Here is a 21137-nt window from a genome sequence, read left to right on the forward strand (position 1 = left end):
GAGCTCTGATGTTTCCTCCTTCACAGCCTAGAGCAGGCCCTCGAAGCTCCTGAGTGCTAGTTCTCTCTCTGGAAGGTGGGACCAATACACAAGCCTCTCAGAGCTTTTGCCAAGAAGCTCACAGAGAGCATGGAAAAGATTTGTTCTGATGTGGAGACAGTGGTGGCTGCAACAGCAGTGCTGCTGAGTGTGTGTCACCATGGTTACAGCCGTGCTGCTGAGTGTGTGTCACCGTGGTTACAGCCGTGCTGCTGAGTGTGTGTGTCACCATGGTTACAGCAGTGCTGCTGAGTGTGTGTCACCATGGTTACAGCAGTGCTGCTGAGTGTGTGTCACCATGGTTACAGCCGTGCTGCTGAGTGTGTGTCACCGTGGTTACAGCAGTGCTGCTGAGTGTGTGTCACCGTGGTTACAGCCGTGCTGCTGAGTGTGTGTCACCGTGGTTACAGCCGTGCTGCTGAGTGTGTGTCACCATGGTTACAGCAGTGCTGCTGAGTGTGTGTCACCATGGTTACAGCCGTGCTGCTGAGTGTGTGTCACCGTGGTTACAGCCGTGCTGCTGAGTGTGTGTCACTGTGGTTACAGCCGTGCTGCTGAGTGTGTGTCACCGTGGTTACAGCCGTGCTGCTGAGTGTGTGTCACTGTGATTACAGCTGTGCTGCTGAGTGTGTGTCACCGTGGTTACAGCCGTGCTGCTGAGTCCGAGTCACCGTGGTTACAGCCGTGCTGCTGAGTCCGAGTCACCGTGGTTACAGCCGTGCTGCTGAGTGTGTGTCACTGTGGTTAGGAAAGAACCTGTTTCCCTTTTCTCACTTGAAACCAAGGACTCACTGAGTAGAATGGCATGTATTCCATTGCACCTCTAGCTGGGGCATCATAATTATTAATTTATCTTTGCATTGCTAGTGTTGAACCTAGGGTTTCATGGATGATAGGCAGTCACTCTACCACTGAGTTATACCTCCGGCCCCAGCAGAAACTTTCTTGACAATCAAAACTCCGAATACAAAACAAACCAACCCTTGGTAGAAAAGTGTTGTTAAGGTTTGGAGACGGTCTGCACTTTGGACCATAAACTCACCCAGTTCACAGAGGGTTGCCTGATGCTGGGTACATCACACTTTGGTCTCCAGCTGATGTCTTGCTGCATCCTGCCAGGAAGGAGGCTGCAGAGAAGCAGGAGCTCAGCGTGGACAAGGCTGCTCCTGAGCCTGACAGTGTCCTTCCTGTCTGTTTCAGGTGGCTGAGATGCATGGGGAGCTGATTGAGTTCAACGAGCGTCTACACCGGGCCCTGGTGGCCAAAGAAGCCCTGGTGTCCCAGATGAGGCAAGAGCTGATCGACCTCCGAGGTCCTGTAAGTGCTCCCCACCCCACCAGGCAGGTCCTTGCCCTGCCATCTGCCTCTGCCCGCCCTCACTGTGGGCACCAGTCCTCTGTGACTCAGTCTTACTGCTGCTTCAGTTCATTCCTGATGGTGTCAGCGACGCAGGAAAGTGCAGGCATGGAATGAAAGAGGTCGTCCTCGCACCGTGTAGAGTATGCTCTCTCCAGCCTCTCCATGTCCGCGTGTGCTGGGCAGCAGACACATGCCATGTCCCTCCACAGTGCATGTCTGTGATCTGCCATGTGGACAGATTTCCAGTCAGGAAGCAGGGTTGGTTTTGTGTCTTGTATCCATGTGGTCTGCTGGTACAGATAGATCTCTTTGTTGCTTCTTTTTGCTTGGCTTTGTTCAGTTGTTTTGTTTGAGGAGCATCCCGTATAGGCTCAGTTATAGGCCTTTCCACCCACTCTGTTGATATTTTTGTTATTGTTTGTTGTGGGGCCAAGCTGGGAATTCTGGAATTCCATAGGAGGTAGTAATTTCATCTCCCACAGGCACCCCAGGTCTAGAACTGCTCATTGAGTCATTTCCTTGGCCCTATCATTCTGTTTCTGATGAAACACAGCCTAGCATCAGTTATGTCCTTTAGACATTCACTTGTTTCCTGTATTATATCATTGCGGGCTGTGATGTAGGAATTTGGATGTTGGTCCTTCCATGCGTGCACATCATAACATCATCTTCATTTAAAATATTTCCGTGCAGAACTCTGAGTTCCGAGGATCAGCAGGTAAGTGGTATGCAGTCTCAAGTGTCCTTTCCCCAGGCTCAACTTTCACCAGCCATAGCCAGTTCCATTTCAATTTACCATGTCCTGTTTCCTCTTCTGTGTATGGGAGTCAAATACTAAGTACTAGTTCATCTTTGGATATCACTATATATGTCTAAAAGTAAAAAGACAAATGTCATACCCTTCTTACTCCTTACCTCCACTAAATCCTTTACTGCAGCAAAAATTAGTGTCCAAATGTCCAACTGTCTCAATTTTAAAATCTGTGATACACATGAGGCTCAGACATTGTAATTTATTGATTGTCTCTTAGGTTTCTTTCTCATAACGTAACAGTGATGGTAAGATATAGCTAAATGATCCCAACCATTTTAGGCAGACATTTCAGTAGTGTTGTGCAGACATCCTAGAAGTTTGTCTCTGGAGATTGGTCATCCTCTCTACTGGAAATAAAATGTTAACCCTTTCTTCTTTTGTCAGCCTTCCCCATCCACCGTGCTGCATTTGGGACTGTCTGTTGGGTCCTTCCTTGTTTGTCTCTCTTTCCCCTGCAGTTAGTTTACGGAGAACACTGGCTTTCCATCTTGGACTTTTACCCTTGAGTTGACTTGATAGCATCTCTGGGTAGAGCTGTTTGGCACACCCCTCCTGTTTCTGTTTTCCTTAAGCTAGCATCTGGGTCTAGGTACTTGGGATCAGTTTCATTTCACTGATGGCGTAGCTCTGGTTGAACGTTTTCCTGTCGGCAGTCCCACAAACTCTGCTGTCTCTCTTGGTGATGGCAGAGCCATCTGTTGTTATCCCCTAGGTCAGTTACCTTGCTTTGCCCTCAGGTCAGTGGCTCCTCCTATGCCTTTGTAGCTCTGTGACCAAGGAAAGACAGTGGGTAGTGAGTCCAGATGCCGAGATGCTGACCTCTGTCTCCTGTGAACAGGGCAGGTCTTCATGATGATCCTACTTCTGTGGCTCTGAGTGTTCCAGACTTTCAGGGCTGACTGCAGAGAGGACATGGGCAGACAGGAAATGAGCAGTGGCTCATTTTAGCCAAGGGTCAATCTGAACCTGGGTAGTGGCCTTAGTGCTGGAAGAGCATTAGGTGTCCACTGTCGATGTGGCTGCTATTACAGAGAGCAGCTTCTGTCTCATTCTCATGTGAAGGATGAAGGCTGTTAGCCTCCTGTGCAGATAGCGAAGCTGGCAGCGACTGAGTGGTTGTCATTGTCTACGTGTGATGTGCTGCCTTTGAGCATGAGTGTCATTTTCATCCCCTCCCTACCTCACTGTTACCAGTTGTGCCCCTCATCCAACAGAAGAAGAAACAGGCTAGAAGTGGAATGGCTTCCCCAATGTCCTCAGTGCGAAGTGGCAGAGCTAAGTCTGGCTTTAGAAAATGGCTTTTATTTATTAGTTAAAAGGTGGCGCACGCCTTTAATCCCAGCACTCGGGAGGCAGAGGCAGGCGGATCTCTGTGAGTTCAAGACCAGCCTGGTCTATAAGAGCTAGTTCCAGGCTCCAAAACCACAGAGAAACCCTGTCTCGAAAAACCAAAAAAAAAAAAAAAAAAGCCAACCTTTTTAGACTTGTACAAAAAGTCTTATTTTATGATATGAGTTGCTTTTTATGTCACCAGGGAACGGGCTAGGGAGATCGCTCAGTGGTTACCAGCACTTGTTCTCGCAGAGGACCCAGATTATGTTCCCAGCACCCACATGGTGGCTACAAACATCTGTAGCTCCAGGTCCAGGGAACCCAATGCCTTTTGATCTTTGAGGGCACCAGGCATGCATATAGTACACTTACATGCATTTAGGCAAACACTCATGTAAATTAAAATAAATCTAAAAAGAACTTGGATGAAGCAACCAAAAGGAGCAAAGCTTTATTAGCACACAGTTCAAGGGGACATGATCCATCATGGTTGCACAGGAGAGGTTTGTGACTGTGGTAGTGAGTTTGAAATGGCTGCTTACATGGCATGGATGGTCAGGAAGGAGAGAGGCTCCCACCCCCACCCAGTCACCTACTTCCTCCTGCTAAACTCCGTCCAGTCCCACAACCTCCCAAATAGCCAGCGACCAAATGCTTCCACACACACTGCAGGCGATTTCACAATCTTGATATGCAGACAGGAGGTTCGATCTCTACAGCCACATAAAAAGCTGATGTGGCAGCTTGTGTCTTGAATCTAGCTGTGGGGACACAGAGATGGTGCCAGTCAATAAGTTCCAAGTTTAAATACATAGGAAAATCCCTGTCACTAAGTTCTGATCTCTCTCATACGTACACGAATGTACATTGCACATGTGTACACACACACACACACACACACACCATCGGTAATTTATGAGGAATTCATTAAGAAGTAGAGAAAGGGAAATCTCTAGACCTTCCCCTCTGCCTGGCACCTTCATTTTCTGACCCATGAGCAGGAAGTTTCCAGTCGGGTTCACCTTTCCAACCCCCCTGCACAGCCTTGCACATTTTAGCAACTGGTCGTCTGCTGCAATGGTCTGTGTTTCACTTCTCCACACGTGACAAAGCATCTTAGAGATGTTTCCATGTAGCTTTACCCACTGATCTATTTAAGAGCAAACTTGTGCTCCCTGGGGTGGGCATCCCATAGTCTAGCTGGCCAGACCTGCTGAAGGATTTTGAAGTTTCTCCTTTTTGCTTTTGCAGCTGTGGTAGAAGGACATCCTTGTGAGATCCTGTGACCAGATGAAAAGGCCATTTGGCAGCTGCTTGCTCAGACAGGCCCAGAGCTCTTGCCGTGCAAGGTTGTGGGGTGCTGGGAAGTCCTTCCTCTAGCTGCTGCAGGATGGTTCTGGAAAATCCAGAGGCTAGCACTCTGCAAGAGGCCAGGATACAGTAGACTCCCGAATCCTAGTGAATGTCCCTAGAAAAGTCACCCTCCTTTACAGATGTGTCACCTCCGTGCAAAGGGTTTAGGATCCCTGCATTTCCGTCATGTTCACCACCCTCCCCCTCAGACCTGGGCCTCTGTTTCTGCTGTGCTTTGGACTCCACCATGTCTATCTCTTTCTTCCTCAGGGAACTTTCCAGATGCCAGCACATGGGCAGATTTCCCTTCAGGGTTTCTGTATGTCTCTCCCTTCCCATCCTAACGAGATTCCTATGAATTCATCATTGATTTGTCCCCCAAAGTAGGCATTTGGGAAATGTGCGAATGAGTGAATGTCACTGTTGTAAGAGGTGAAGTCCAGGTTCTTCCTGGGCCCTGTGACAGACCAGCCCGTTTCCCTGCCCATGCTGTGCTTCTTGCTGGAATGCTGTTCCGGGCAGCTGTAATTTTCATTATCTAGAACGGTAGAACTTCTCTTCCCTGACCAGGGCACCAGGTGCAAAACCATGACTCTTGATTCCTGGGACCATGTACCCCCTTTCCATTCACACGCTTCAGTTCCTGCTCCTGGGGTACAATAGCCTCAGATGAGCCATGTCCCCCGAGATGAGACTCTCAACGTCCCACTGTCTGCTGAACACTTGCTTGACCTTCCTTCCTTGTGCATTGTGCACACAAAAGTTTTTGTTGTTGTCCTTGTTACTGTTGCTTATTTAGTTTTTACTTTAAATTTTTTTAACTTTTGTTATTGTTTTGATCGTACCAATCGCTTTGTCTTGGAGTTGGAAGGTGTCCCTTGGAAGCATCAGCCTGGAGAAGGCAGATTTTCCTAAAAGCACTGGGCGAAAGGCAGCTCAGTTGCTTTTGGTCCCAGAGGTTCTCCCCACAGGCCTGGCCACACGCAGCCTTCCCAGAAGCTCCTTCTCCAGGGACAGAGTTTCTAGGAAGGGAGTCTCAGCTGTTTTCTGAGAAAGACAGTGGGAAGGCACTGACATTCCTCACAGTGCCAGTTCCTGCTCTCCCTACTGGGCTCCTCAGAGGCCACCATGCCTCAGGAGCATGACTTGGCTGTGTAGGGCCAGGGAAATGAGACCACAAGGTGTGCCCCCAGGGCACTAGGGTAAGGCAGGATGGGCATTCAATCCCTGGTCCTCCTGGCCTCCGGGTGTCTTTGCAGCCTGCCTGTCTTTTTCTAAATACTGATTGCCTAGGCCTTGGGCTCCTTTAACTGGGCAGTAGCAAGTTCACTCAGGTTTTTGTGCTTCTCCCTCTCCTCCCTTCCTCCTGCTTCTCTGCTCTCCCCTCCTCTTCCTCTCTTCTCTGTGTTGCTTTTAGGTCTGCGAGTGATACTCTCCCCTCCTTTCCTTTCTCTAGCCATACCTCTTCTCTCCCTTCCCCTCCCTCCCCAGGTATTCTCTCTCTTCCTCCTCTAGCCACACCTGTCTCCTCCCCTCTCTATCCACACCTCTTTCCTCCCTCCCAGTCTGCCTCTCTTCTCCTTGCTGCCATCTCTCTCTGTCTCTGTCTTTTTTTTCACTTTCTGTGTGTGTTGCCCTCCATGTTCACCTCTCTTTGTCTCTGCCACCAGTCTCCCTCCCTTGTACATGAGTCCCCTGTGCCCCTTCCCTGTTCCATTCTCCTGCTCCTCTTTGTCTCTTGCTTAGTGAACCTTTACAAGACTGTGGTACAGTAGTAATCGCTACTTTTAACAGCAAACCCATACATCCTTCCTCTTCTCACCTGTGATTTCTGTGCTGTGCGTGTGTGTGTTTGTGCATGCGTGCGTGTGTGCGTGTGTGTGTCCCAGTGAAGAGGGTATGGGTTTCCTGAGCTTCTCTTAACTCCTCTGTGGACTCTTCCCTGCCCATCCCTGCCTGTGCTCTAACTTGGGCCCTGACCAGTATGCTTGTGGCTCTCTGTGTGGCAGTGTTTCTTTTCTTTCTTTCTTTTTTTTGTTTAACTTTGGGGATATCTTTTTTTATTGATTTTTTTATTGAGTTCTACATTTCTCTCTGCTCCTCTCCCTGCTTCTCCCCTCCACTTCAGCCCTCTCCCAACTTACTCAGGAGATCTTGTCTTTTTCTACTTCCCAGGTAGATTAGATCCATGTATGTCTCTCTTAGGGTCCTCATTGTTGTCTAGGTTCTCTGGAATTGTGATTTGTGGGCTGGTTTTCTTTGCTTTATGTTTAAAAACCACTTATGAGTGAATACATATGATATTTGTCTTTCTGGGTCTGGGTTACCTCACTCAGTATGTTGTTTTCTAGCACCATCCATTGTGGCAATGTTTCTTACTCTGAGTTCTCACTTCATGTCTACATCTCCTTTTCCCTGTGGACTGCATGAGCCTCTTCTCACAGCCTGGAGCACGTGTCATGTGAATGTGACACACACCTATGGTAGCTATGGTAACAGCACTAACTAGGGCTTTCCATTGTCCAGACAAGTGGCCTTCTATCCCTCAGGATAGTCTGGGTAGATAGGATAGACTATCTTTGATTGTCCCTGCTGTGCTCGGGGTTTGCTAACATCTTCCCTCAGCACTGAGACGTCCCAGCTGACGTGAGAGAATGATAATTAAAGTGCAGAGATGAGAGGACTGGTGGACCCGCCCCATAGTCTGTAATTGGGGTCACATCAGAATGTCCCATCTCCAGAGGGACTGACCTCATGATGGAGCTGATGCTGTTTAAGGACAGAAACTTCATAATAAATTTACTTTTCAGCTTAGTGGCAGTTGGTAAATTTCTAAACACCAACTTCTCTGTGGTCCCCTTGTAGCTCTGAACAGCACATCCAGGTTATAAGAGGCTTTTGAATTCTGCACTTGGACATGTGTGTTTTAACTGTCTGCTGTCATGCATATTATTCTGAAAGGTGCTGTTGAGAGGCTTTTAAAAATGTATCCCACATAGAGGCTTAGCACAAAAAATAGTTTTTTGACACAAAAATCATCTGGGAATATGCTTGCCAGACCCTCTCTAAATTTTGCCATGCAAGGAATATAAAGCCCTTCTTGGTAACAGCTTTGTTTTCTGTTAATGGACAGCTATAACATGGAGGGTCCTGTTTGTTTGTTGTGATTTCTGTGCCACCTGTTTGTTGTGATTTCTGTGCCACAACTGTTTAGTCCCAAAGAAAATCACACATAGGTCTCCATAAATTATAAGCTGATTGGCCCATTAGCTCTATCCTCTCACTGGCTAACTCTCACATCTTGATTAACCCATTTTTCCGATCTATGTTAGCCATGTGGCTCAGTACCTTTTTCAGTGAGGCAGATCACATCCTGCTGCTTCGGTGGTCTGGGCAGGAGTGGGAGGAATAAACTTCCTCCTTCCCAGAATTCTCCTGTTCTCATTGCATCATGTCTACTTCCTGTCTGGTTTTCCTGCCTATACTTCCTGCCTGGCCAATCAGCATTTATTTAAAACATGATTGACAGGATAAAGACAATTCTGCACCAGACAACTGTTTCAGTAGTGCTGTGACTTTGGATGCATACTGATGCACCCTGGACTCACACCTTCCTTTCCTGAAGCCCATGTTCTGCTTTGTGTTGCATGGAGTATGATCCTCTGGCTCCCACCCTGCACAAGCCAGGGTGTGCCTTTTCTGTTTCTGCCTCTTCCCTAGGAGGCAAGAAGGCTAGGAGAATACCTGAGAGTAGATGCATCTTGCTGAAAGGATCCCTGATTTAGTTCAGAAAGCAAATCCTTGGTCCCCCAGATGTGTTTTCCAGGAAGAGGTCACTATTCCCATACTGTCTACTGCCAGCCTTTGAAAACCGTAGCCGTTGTCCTGTGAGGTCTGTGAACTGCTGTTTCTGATGGGGATGTTTTTGTTGTCCAGAGCTTGAATGGAACACCCCCAAATATTGAAAAATAAAATACAATGAAATGTTGACAAACTCAAAAAGATCCCAGCTCCCCTTCTTCCTTCCTTCCTTCCTTCCTTCCTTCCTTCCTTCCTTCCTTCCTTCCTTCCTTCCTTCCTCTCTTTCTTTCTTTCAAATGGTTTTCTTCATTTCTGCTGTGCTGTTGTGGATTATCACTGTTATCTGCATGAGTATGCATGCCCAGCGTGGGTCACTACCCCACCCTGTGAGAGCCAAGGTCACAAAGTGCTTCTTGCCATGCCTTCATGGGGTGCAGGTATTTTCTTAGTGATGTGTATGCCTGTGTGTGTGTGTGTGTGTGTGTGTGTGTGTGTGTGTGTGAATGACAGCCCAGGGAAAGGGAAGTATTCTGGCACTGAGCTGCATTTTCTTAGCTTGCCTTGAGCTCACTATGTAGCCTAGGCTAGCTTTGAACATGTGATTATCTTATCCTAGCCTCCAAAGTAACTGTAGTCTGGTAATAAAACCTGTGTCAATGTCTTTTTTTTACTTAAAACTTTATTGCAAACACTTATGAATACTTAAAGATAGAATTTATAGTCATAAAGAGTGTGATGGTGGTACTTACACTCTGTAACTTTTTTCTGGAGATTGGTTAACTTTGAAATGTGGAAGGAGATTATCTGGAGCTGTGATATATCGTATATACCTTTGTACAGAGAAGCAGCTACTGTGGGAAATATTATCTTAGGTTTGTTTCAAAATTAATCTGGCAGCTGCCAGGGCAGGGCTGACTCTTGCCCTCCTCTGGCCTCTTGGTGTTGCTCTGCCTTCCAAGCGTCCCCTTAATGCCTGCTCTGACTGTTCCTGTTCCCAGAGCTTTCCTTCTCTACACTTCGCCTTAGAAAACAAGCATGCTTTCAAAGCTTTCCAAATAGCACAGCATAAAAATATATTTAGAAAGAATTTAATAACGCGCACAATAATTCACAGGGCAGAACACAGGTCTCTCTTCTAGTGACCTTGCTGTGGAAATTTCAGCACACATCTTTTCTGGATACCTTTTATGCATACACGTTTCATAGACTTAAATGTATATGCATATAAGATATGCCTACCTATTTTAACATCTGTGGGATAAATTATGCTATCCAGATTGTTCTGAGACTTTCCCATCTCCATTCATGGATATATGCTGGCTCCTTCCTCATTGTGTTTCCCATCTAGCCTTCAAGGTCTAAGCCCAGCCTATCCTCTAAACAGACCTCAGTGGCCATGCTGGTGCTCCCTGTACCTGCCTGCTTCTGACATTCACTGTTCTCATCAACGGATCTTTTGGCTTTCCTGGGAGGTAAATAGCCCTGTAAAAGGCAGTGGTGACCACACTCCTGCCTGCAATCAATGGCAACCTCTATTGAGCATTTTTGTGCCCCACAACCCATTTCAAGTGCTGTAATATATTAGCAAGCTTGTGAGATAGACATCGTCATTTCCACTTAGTGAACATGAAGGCCCAGGTGAGATGGGTGCCCCATTTGCTGACTAGTAAGGAGGGAACCAAGGGGCGTCTTGCTTTCCCAGAGCTGTCCGTATATTTATGTATGACTAGTCCCGCCCACCAGGGAGAGTGGTGTGAGGTTCAGATTTACAGAGAGCTCCTTCCAGTCAGCCATGTGGAAGGTGAGCTCTTACTTGATTGCAGCCCTGAGCGCATGCCCGTGCTCCCGTGCCTCATTCTCTCCAGCCCTGAGCATGTGCGCGTGCTCCCGTGCCTCATTCTCTCCAGCCCTGAGCATGTGCGCGTGCTCCCGTGCCTTATTCTCTCCAGCCCTGAGCACGTGCGCGTGCTCCCGGGCCGCATTCTCTCCAGCCCTGAGCTCCTGTGCCGTATTCTCTCCTGGCATTCATCAGCACTCAGCACAGAATTGCTTATTTGTCTCTGCTCTACTTGGCTGAGCTCCCAGCACCTGCTATGGGCTATTAAATATTTATAGAACGAGTGACTATTAGTGCCCACTTCTCACCGAGTATCCTCACTCTGGATGCCTAGAGCATGCTCACTGAATTTGACCAAAATTTTTAGGTTCCAGCCCCATTCTATGTATCAGTCTCAAGCTGACCATGTTCCTGTTATCATTTTTTAAAAATTTGCTGTCAAGTGTAAGGAGCTATTGCAGCTAGTATTACCCACCCCTGATTTCTTTGCTACCTAACTGAAACAATTACCAGTTAGTGTATGAAGTTACCCCTATGCTACAGAAGAAAAAAATAAAATAGGATGTGGAAGCTGGAAGGGCTCTCTGGGTTTGTGATCTCTGTATCTTCTGGGATGTCCCCAGTGAAAGACCCAGAGACAGGCCTCAGTAAACGGGCCATTTGTGCTTTAGATAAGTACAAACTGTGGAGTCCGTGCCATGAAACAGCCCATTTGTACATCATTCTGTCCTCACTTTCCCCTGCCACATCTGTCTTGTTCTTTTGTGGAAGCAGTGGCTGCTGCAGGGATAGAGTGTCTCTCGGAGACCCTGGGACCACTGTGGCAGAGCTGGCTTAGTTCCCTGCACCATCTAAAACTAATGCGCGTGGCCAGAGCAGGCCACGCTGGATGACTTGAGTTATTTGGTGTCCATTCATGGGTTCAGTCAGCCAGTGGCATGATTTCCCAGAAAACAAGGGGCTGCCAAGCAGCAGCATGCCGTGTCTGCCCGTTTCCTGCACCTCCTTTGCGCAGGAAAGAGGGAAGCTCCGAAAGGCAAACAACTGTGCCCGCTGTTGCTCAGCCTGGTAACAAGAGTGGGGACAGGTGGCTGTCTAGCAGAGCATCTTCTCTCTGCTTTGACTTGTCTCCACAAACACCTTACATAACAGTCACCAAGTTCAAAGTGGGGTGCGTCATACCTGGGGAGGTGTAAGTATCAAAGGGCTGTTAGACATCACCATGCCTGGCATCTTCAGCAGAACTCCCTTGCTGTTTATTGACAGGCCGGTTTCTTCCTGGCAGGGCCATTACTTATTGCATTGTTGTTGCACATAAGCTCACTGAGGCTATGAGGTTTCTGATATAGATGCATTCTTTTGGGGGCCAACATTCAACCCCCTGTAAGTTGCTATTACAGAAAAGAAATTAGAATACATAGTACATAAATACTGGCAGATTAGCTTAGGTGCAGAGAAGATGCTTGCTGTAGGCCTGCCTACCTCCTTTCTGCTCTCATGGTGTGGGTAGAAGTCCTTCAGAGGTCTACCACTGTGGGAGCAAATAGTCCAGGCCAAATACCTTCCCTATGCCCTGCAGCTCCCTCTGCCCCTCCCAGCTGGTACGTGACCTTTTGTTTTGATATCACGTCTTGTCATTAATGGCTTGGATGGGTTGTATGCTTTTGCCCTTCTTGACTGAGGATGTGACTCCAGATCAGAACTTGATATAAATTTTTGGAATAAATATATATTACAGGAGAGTGTGAGGGTTTGTGATAACGTGGTTGGCTCTCAGAAGGGTGGGGGCTGCTGAAGTCAGACTTTCCAATGGTCCTTGATGCCACAGGCGACTGTCCACTACTGTCCACCCCTGAACTGTATCTACTGGGAAGAAGAACAATTTCTGCTTGCTAAGACCATCTCTGCCAGGCTCTGGGGAGGCAATTTGCTTAATGCCCACACCAGCCCACCAAGGCAGCTTGTTGCTCTGTTCCCCTGGAGGAAAGTGAAGCCTGGGGAAAAGCCATGACTAGTCTTCATAAAAGCAAGACCAAAGCAAACCTATTTAGAAGAGTAGAGATATCCAAACATTGTCACGGAGAGCTAATAGGTACCTAAATGTTGCAGAGTTTGGAGAAAACACAAGAACTTTACTGATAAACCACTTGACACACCTCAGTAATACTTTCTTCTCTTACTTTCTCCAGCCTGTTCTCTACTGTAGAGAATAGAAACACAATCCAGCTATTCCTCTAGCCCAAGCGAACAAAACTTTTCAAATGTTTTATATGAAGAAATTAAGTTATAAAAAAGATTTATTTCAATGACTGTTGGTGTATTCACCACTGACGTTCCATCACTATCATCTTTCTGTACCCACCGTGTCACTCGTCTGATCGTTTATTATTCATCCACCATCCCCAATCCTTTATCCATCACTGCCTATCATTTATCCATCCATTTCCCATTGTCCACCCATTCATCTTCATTTGTGTTTTGCTTTTCAGTTTTTAAAAATTGCGGACATCATCACACATTTCTTCCCAAGGTTCATCTTTAACTTAACCCAAAGTACCACCCTGTGCCCCTTCCTGGACTTGTGCTCCCCTCCCAGAGGCACACATTCTTCCATTTTTTTTTTATGTATCTAAAATTGCATGAGCATTAAGCTTCACTGAGAAAGTTAGCAACTTGCGTTGCATGTAGTAAAAACTGGAAGGTACCAAGTTTTATAGAATGAAAAGGTGGTTTTTTTTTTCCTGATCTTCGTTTCCAGTGATCTTCCTCCCAAAATGTTCAGTCCAAGTACACAGGCACACAACTCTCCCTCCCTCTTCACTGCCACCTGTCTTGTGTCGGGATTCGGGCTCTGGTGTTCTATCTTAGGCCTTTCCTCATTAGCAGAGAAAGAAGACTGCAGTTTGCTTGCTAGCTGTGCAGTCTAACTGTGTTATATAACTATTCATGACTTCCTCGCAGGCTTGCATTACCACGCATGGTGCTGCAGTATGTCCTTGTATATTTGGCTTCATGCATATGTTGTCTAAGCATCTTAATTGCACGGAAAGAAGCTGGTGCCCACTCTTAGTAAACTGGATCATTTACATATGCTCCTTCCTTCCCTTCCCTCCTCCAGCCATCCATTCATCCATCTGTCCATTTGGATGTCTGCTCCTCCATCCATTCAGTGTGAAGATTCAGTGAACAATCTCATACGTACCTAATACCACCTTGGACTCTGAGAATAGTGTTCCCGAGACCCTCATAATCTTATGGAGCAAAGTGATCCATCAAAAATGAATTGGCAGAAGTTGGAATCTATGCAACTTTCCAGACAACACTGAGGATAAAATAAAAAAGCTTATAGTTGCTAGCCTCTGAATCGTTGGCCTTGAATATTTTTAGAACCACAAGTAACTGATGCCTGTAATTGTATATTTGCAAACCAGGCAAATTAACGAACAGACAAGCACAGAACCTTGCATGTGGTCCAGACCCCTTGAGTCATCCTCAGGGTAGTGAGAGTGCGGGTCACCATCGTGCCAGGACCGGTGTCCTTTTACACTTGGTCCCTTACTTTAAGATGAGGTGAGAGAGCAGGAGTGTCAATGGGTTGAAAAATATTTCTCACTTTTGGCTGAGAAAAAATGAGAACTAATTGCTTATGGGAACGCTGTTTGAAAACAGATTGTGAGAGAATGACTCTGGCTCATATAGATTACTGTGCCATTTCATGTTTGGGACAAGCGTTCACTGTGGTTGTCATGTTTCCTCCTTGCCTTTTCTTTTGAGCAGTGAATCTGAGAGCTTTGTAATTCAAGGACAAATAAAATTCTTTTTCTTTGGTTCTTTTTTTTTTATTCCCAAACTAACTTATCCTAACCACACATGAAGACTTTGAGTTGATGCAAAACAGTTTAAAAATTGATTGACATTTCAGTATGGAATTATAGCTTACACTATGATTCATTCAGTCAGTACCTGTGGTGTCAGGTGCTAGGCCAGGTTGCTGAGTGTCATGCGAACTGGTGGCTGTGGTGATGAGGGAAATGCAGGCTGCTCTCTGAGCTCACTGAGAGGGACTGATCACAGACAGCCAGTGTGGGCTGATGGTCCTCTAGGACAGGTGGAGGGTAGTGGTGGGCCGTCCAGTGCATTCTGATGCTCAGGGAAGGTACTTTCTAGAGTGGGAAATACTCTCAGACATCGGCCCTTTGTGAGAGGTGTTCCACGGCTGAAGTTCTGAGAGGCAGAATGTGAGCAGCGAGGATTCCGTTGTGGGAGGCAGCATACCTTTGTGTAGAGTGCCTACTCTAAATGCAGGTGCCCGAACTCAAATCCTGCTCCTGGTACTGACTCGCTGTATTGCCTTGGGCAGTTTTTCTGGGCTTGTGTTACTGTATGCCAAATCACTCAACGATGTAATGGCTTGAAAAAGGACAACCCAGCTGGGCATGGTGGCAGATACCTGTAATCCTAGCACTTAAGAGCCTGAGGCAGGAGGATTGCAAGTTGAAAGGAATCATGGGATACACAGTGAGCCCCTTCCTCAAAAACTGCCAGGTATTTTCTTATCTCAATGAGTTTGTTCCTTTGCTGGGCTTGGCTGGTTGTTTCCTCTCCCCTGACATGTGGTGGGAAGACTGCAGAGACGTGGGTGCTCCAGCGCTGGCCTTCCGAGGTGTCACTCTCATTCTCACTGGTGCTGCTGGCTGTCCACTGTCATCTCAGGTGGAACTTTTGGCCAGATTAGTTGATGCTGGCTAGGGGTGCAGGAACGGGTCTATTTTCTTTGATTAAAAAAAGCCCAGCAATGGTGGCACATACCTTTAATCCTAGAACTCAGGAGGCAGGCAGATCTCTGTGAGTTTGAGGCCAGCCTGGTCTACAGGACAATCAGGGATGTGACAGAGGAACTCTATCTTGAAAAACAAGCAAACAAAAAAATTTAAAAAATGTCAGGCAGTGATGACGCATACTATTAATCCCAGCGCTTGGGAGACAGAGGCAGGTGGATCTCTGTGATCTCTATGGGTTTTAGACCAGCCTGGTTGACGGAGCTAGTTCTACAATGGTCAAAGCTACACAAAGAGACCCTGTCTCAAAATAACAACAACAAATTTTTTAAAAGGCAACAAAGAAATGCTAGTGGAAATCTTGGAGTGTTGTGAAGAACTACCACATGGCACTGGGGAAACTGGGGTTCTCTTTTGGGGTTCTTAGTATCATAAAAGAATTTTTAAGATTGGACTCAAAGGGAAACTCAAGGACATAGTATTTGAGTTTAAAAAAACCACCATGGGGCAGGCTAGCTGTACATCTTGAAGCTGCCCGTGTGGGGTCCCTGCAAGCTCTACTGTCAGTAGAGGAACAATCTGCATGAGGATCATGAGGAACCCCAGTTCAGGATGACTTAGTAGCCAGGGTGTTCAGACTTCTGGAGTCTGACCCTGAGTAAATTTTTCTTTCTCTTATTTAAACACAGTACAACTTGGGGGGGGGGGACACACCAAATGTTTCCTTGCAACAGTTATCTTAATAAAGCTTGGGACATGGCTACATCAGAAACTCCTTTGAAAAATACCCATGTCCTCTTCCTTAAGAATGGGTCCTGTTGACTAAGAAGCAAGGCTCAGGAGTCTAAGGACTCCACAGAACAGCAAAGTTTAGCGGGTTGTTAACACATCAATTCCTGTCTTCTCTTTTAAGGAGAAAGCCACCTGTTTAACATCCTGGTTTCTATATTGCTGTCTGTAAGCATGTAGACTCCAGTGCCCTTTACATATAGGAGGAAATGGAGAAGAGAAGGGGGAAAGCTGGCATGGAGGCCATTCGTGTGACAACAGGCAGCTACATGGCAGGGAGCCTTTGAGAATGAGTGAAGAAACAAACCCACACTCCGAGGGGCAGCACAACGTGGCTCTGACAACATCAGAAAGAGATAGACCAGAAAGAGGAGTAGTGAGGCCTTTCCAGGTCAGAACTCTGAAGGGCAGGTCAGCCCCACAGATCCCATGGCCACTCCTGGGGACTGACCAGGTGGAGAAGGGACCACGCAGTGACCCTTTCCTCTGAGGGTGATCTCAGAACCAGGTTCTTGACCTGCTCAGCTGGGTTGGCTTTTGAGGGAGGAGACAAGGGCATGTCTCCACCTAGAGGTAGACTTCATTCTTTACTGTGGTGGGTGCTCTCTTCCGACATGGAAAGAGTTGAGTGTGTACAATCAACGGGGCTCCTGAGCAGGTGCAGGGGCTGACGGTGCTCCTGACATCTGTGCTTCTCGTGTTCGTTCACGTGAGTCCTCGCATGTGTCTTCTCTGTGACTAGGGATGGCACCTTGACAAAGGCTGCTGGCTGGAGAACTGGGGTGGGCTGTTTGTGGTACAGGAAGCCTTAGAGGACCCGTGCTGGTGTCTTGTATTTCTCCTGTGACTGCAGGAAAGTCTAGGACTGCCTGTTTATTTTGAGGCAGGATCTCACTAAGTTGCCTGTGCTAGCCTTGAACTTATGATCCTCCACTGACTGGGAGAAGATCTTCACCAACCCCGCAACAGACAAAGGTCTGATCTCCAAAATATATAAAGAACTCAAGAAACTAGACAGTAAAAGGCTAATCAACCCAATTATAAAATGGGGCACTGAGCTGAACAGAGAATTCTCAACAAAAGAAGTTCAAATGGCCAAAAGACACTTCCTTAGCGACCAGGGAAATGCAAATCAAGACACCTTTAAGATACCATCTTACACCTGTCAGAATGGCTAAAATCCAAAACACCAATGATAGCCTTTACTGGAGAGGTTGTGGAGAAAGGGGTACACTCATCCATTGCTGGTGGGAATGCAAACTTGTGCAACTACTCTGGAAAGCAGTGTGGCGGTTTCTCAGGAAATTTGGGATCAACCTACCCCTAGACCCAGCAATACCACTCTTGGGAATATACCGAAGAGATGCCCTATCATACAACAAAAGTATATGCTCAACTGTGTTCATAGCAGCATTGTTTGTAATAGCCAGAACCTGGAAACAACCTAGATGCCCTTCAATGGAAGAATGGATGAAGAAAGTATGGAATATATACATATTAGAGTACTACTCAGCAGTTAAAAACAATGACTTCTTGAATTTTGCATGCAAATGGATGGAAACACTATCCTGAGTGAGGTAAGCCAGACCCAAAAAGAGGAACATGGTATGTTTGTGTTTAGCAAGTACTCTGATTTGCCTTATAAAATATCTCTGTTCCATCCTTATTTATGGTCAGAATGTGCTATGGAATCAGCATTCAGGCCAGGCCTGGTGGCACACAGCTACAATCCAAACTATTTAGAGACCAAGGCAGGAAGATTCCTGATATGGGATTCCCCTCTTTATGCTGTGAATATCATTGGTTAATAAAGAAGCTGCTTTGGGCCTAGTGCAGAACAGAATAGGGTAAGACAGGAATTCCAAGCAGATAGAGGAAGAGAGAATAGGCAGAGTCAAGCAGAAGACATGTAGCAGCCGAATGAGACAGAACTTTACCGGTAAACCACAAACCTCGTGATAAAATATAAAATAATAAGAAATAGGTTAATTTAAGATGTAAAAACTAGCTAGAAATATGGTAGAGTCATTGGCCAAGCAGTGTTGTATTTAATATAGTTTCTATGTAGTTATTTTGGGTCTGGGCAGCCAGGCACAAAAGAGTAGCTTACGCCTACAGATTCCAAGTTCAAGACATGCCTGGTTCAGATACCTTAGTAAGACCTGTCTCAAAATACAAACTAGAGAAAGGGTCAGGGGGTATAACTTAGTGGTAGGATATTGGGGTGTGGTATATGGTATACCTAGCACTGTGCTAGAATATTAGGGTGTGGTATATGGTATACCCAGCACTGTACTAGAATATTGGGGTATGGTATATGGTATACCCAGCACTGTGCTAGAATATTTGGGTGTGGTTTATGGTGTACCCAACACTGTGCTAGAATATTGGGGTGTGGTTTATGGTATACACAGCACTGTGCTAGAATATTGGGGTGTGGTTTATGGTATACCCAGGACTGAAAAAGAACATTAGTGTGCTTTCTGACGTTGGTGTGAGCCCAGGGGAGATCTGGCATCACTTTGGACAGATAGCAGGACAGACAAACTTCAGATGTACATTGACCTTTACCCTCCACCATCATGGTGTAGAAGGTTCAGAGCCTGACCTGGTCACCAGCCTGGTTCCCCAAAGACCCCCAAGGTCACAGCCTTTTTTCCCCCAAGCAGCCTCTGCAGGATTCAGGAAGACACAACAAATATCTCCTGGCTTCCTGATCCTGGTAATGCCACAGAGTTAGAAGAAAAGCCTCTAAGCCGGTAGGACTTAACAACCTTTAAGCAATTACATTCACTCTCTAGAATGTTCCCAGAAAACCAGTATCTCTGAGGGGATACTTGTTGTCAGAAAAATGCCTAGTACCTCTTCCTCCTCTTCCCCCTCCTCCTCTTCCTTGAGGAAGCGCTTTGCTTTGTAGTGGCAGCTTGATGCCTGCCCTGTGTCTTTTCCTTTCCTTGCCTCTGGTTTGCCTGTGGTGTTTGCTTTGAGGGACTCTTCTGAGGTGGATTCTCTGGGGACACTGCCTTTAAGATGAAGGCTCTCGTGCACTGGTAAGGAGCTGCTGTCCTTAAAACCTTCGAGTCCCTCCTCTAGTTAATCTTGAACTGTCCCTGTCCTCAGGAGCTGAGGAGAGATTGAGGGAGGAGCAGTGCCTGTGAGCTGCTCCTCATCACTGGAGCCCTGGACATGTCTGGACTCTGCATAGTGCCACAGGGGGGAGAGGAAGGGTACATGGTTCAGAGCCCTGCCTCTGTCCTTCCCACTTGTACCAGTGCCTCTAAGGGCAAAGTCTTTCCCAACCGACTCTGCAACTTGCTAAGCTGCAACAGACCCAGGAGAAGATGGGGAAAGAATATCTACTTTAATAATGATGATACTCAGATTGTTCTAGAATTCATGTCAGTTAAAACATCTTTGTTTTAGATTACTGCAGAAAAGTCCAACGTGTTTAATTCAGATTCATCTGAATTTGCTATCATCTTCTAGTTGTATTTTGTTGTTCCAACTGTAATGACAAGGCACTGTTACACGTAGGGAGCATATTGACCTTGTGCACTCCCCCACTGCTTTAATGCAGACTATCAAACTTTTATCGAAAGTACACTTTGGGTATGTGGTAGTTTGAGTGTAATTGGGCCCTGTAAGCTCATAAGGAGTGGCACTGTTAGGAGGTGTGGCTTTGTTGGAGGGGCATGGCCTTGTTAGAGGAGGTATGTGACTATAGGGGTGTACTTTGAGATTTCCTGTGTTCAGGATATCACCCAGTGTCTCAGACTATCTCCTGTTGCCTTCTGATCAAGATGTAGCCAGCACTATGCCCGCATGCTACCATGCTCCCAGTCATGACGATAAAGGACTAAACCTCTGAAATTATAAGCTGCCACCTCATTTAAGCTTTTAACTGGCAAAACTTTATTTCAAAATGCATGCAGGGTTAGTGTGTTCACTCCTGGGCTGGAGATGTAGCTCAGTTGGTAGAGTGCTTGCTAAACATGCAGAAAGGCCCAGGTTCCACCCACAGAGCATGCCTACCATCAGTGCCTTGGCTTTCACACCTGCAGGGTTCTGATGTGCAAGGTAGGTCACACTTGTCGCTGTGAGGCCCTGGTTGTGTTAGGCCTGCATCTGCACCAGGGTTTTTCTCATTTACAGATCTGTCTTGTAGACCTTTTCATAGTGGAGAGACAGTCAACTCATTCTTCAGAAGCACCCACAGTTTTCAGAGCTCCTCAGAAGATAGCTCCTGTTATCCCATGGAAAGATGGGTAATGAGAATGGCGACTCTCCCCTCAATCTCACTCCCCACCTACTGTCAGTGGCGGCATCTGTGAACTGCTTGTGCATTATCCAGGATGGTGCTCCTTGCTTTCACTTTAACAGTCCTTCTCGTGCATCCACAGCCCAATCTCTCTATTATCCAGGATGGTGCTCCTTGCTTTCACTTTAACAGTCCTCCTCGTGCATCCACAGCCCAATCTCTCTGTTATCCAGGATGGTGCTCCTTGCTTTCGCTTTAACAGTCCTCCTCGTGTGGCCACGGCCCAATCTCTCTGTTATCCAGGATGGTGCTCCTTGCTTTCGCTTTAACAGTGCTCCTCTTGTGGCCATGGCCCAATCTCTCTATTCTTCTCTAGTTAACATTGTTAATATAGTTGAATAGTTTGTACACATTTTAAGAAAACTTGAGATTTGGTTTTGGATTATGCTGGGGTTGGAATCCAGGGCTTTGTCCATGCTGGCAAATGTTCTACCACTGAACTCTATCTGCTGCCTGAGGTATAATCTCTTATGGACATTTTGATTGGTGAATGGGATTGCTACTTCTAGGTGTATTTTGGCAAAAGGTCCCCTCTCAAAGGATAACGTTTTTAGGGATCTTGGTACCTACAGCCTCCTGCCTTCTGAATATGTTATATCAACTCTTTCCAGCCACCCACAAGAAAGTGATGGTCATGAAAGCAGCAATGTGACACCAAAGACCTTGGATGGCTCCCTGTTGCGTTTGTAGGAATCTCTAGGCAACACTTTTACAGAG

General features: G+C 46.5%; 1 protein-coding gene across 3 annotated transcripts in view; it reads left to right on the plus strand.

The window, feature by feature from the left end:
* Positions 1-21137, plus strand: part of Snx29 (sorting nexin 29) — a 420267-nt gene that overhangs the window by 298916 nt on the left and 100214 nt on the right. For 2 of the 3 annotated variants that reach the window (XM_075942055.1, XM_075942057.1), the window contains one exon: positions 1240-1356. In XM_075942055.1, the coding sequence (XP_075798170.1) occupies positions 1240-1356 (117 nt within the window). Of the gene's footprint in view, positions 1-1239; positions 1357-13653; positions 13805-21137 lie in introns of those variants that run through there. The other variant, XM_075942056.1, reaches the window with a different exon arrangement.

This window comes from Microtus pennsylvanicus, chromosome 11 (genome assembly GCF_037038515.1).
Source record: "Microtus pennsylvanicus isolate mMicPen1 chromosome 11, mMicPen1.hap1, whole genome shotgun sequence".
NCBI classification, from domain to species: Eukaryota; Metazoa; Chordata; class Mammalia; order Rodentia; family Cricetidae; genus Microtus; species Microtus pennsylvanicus.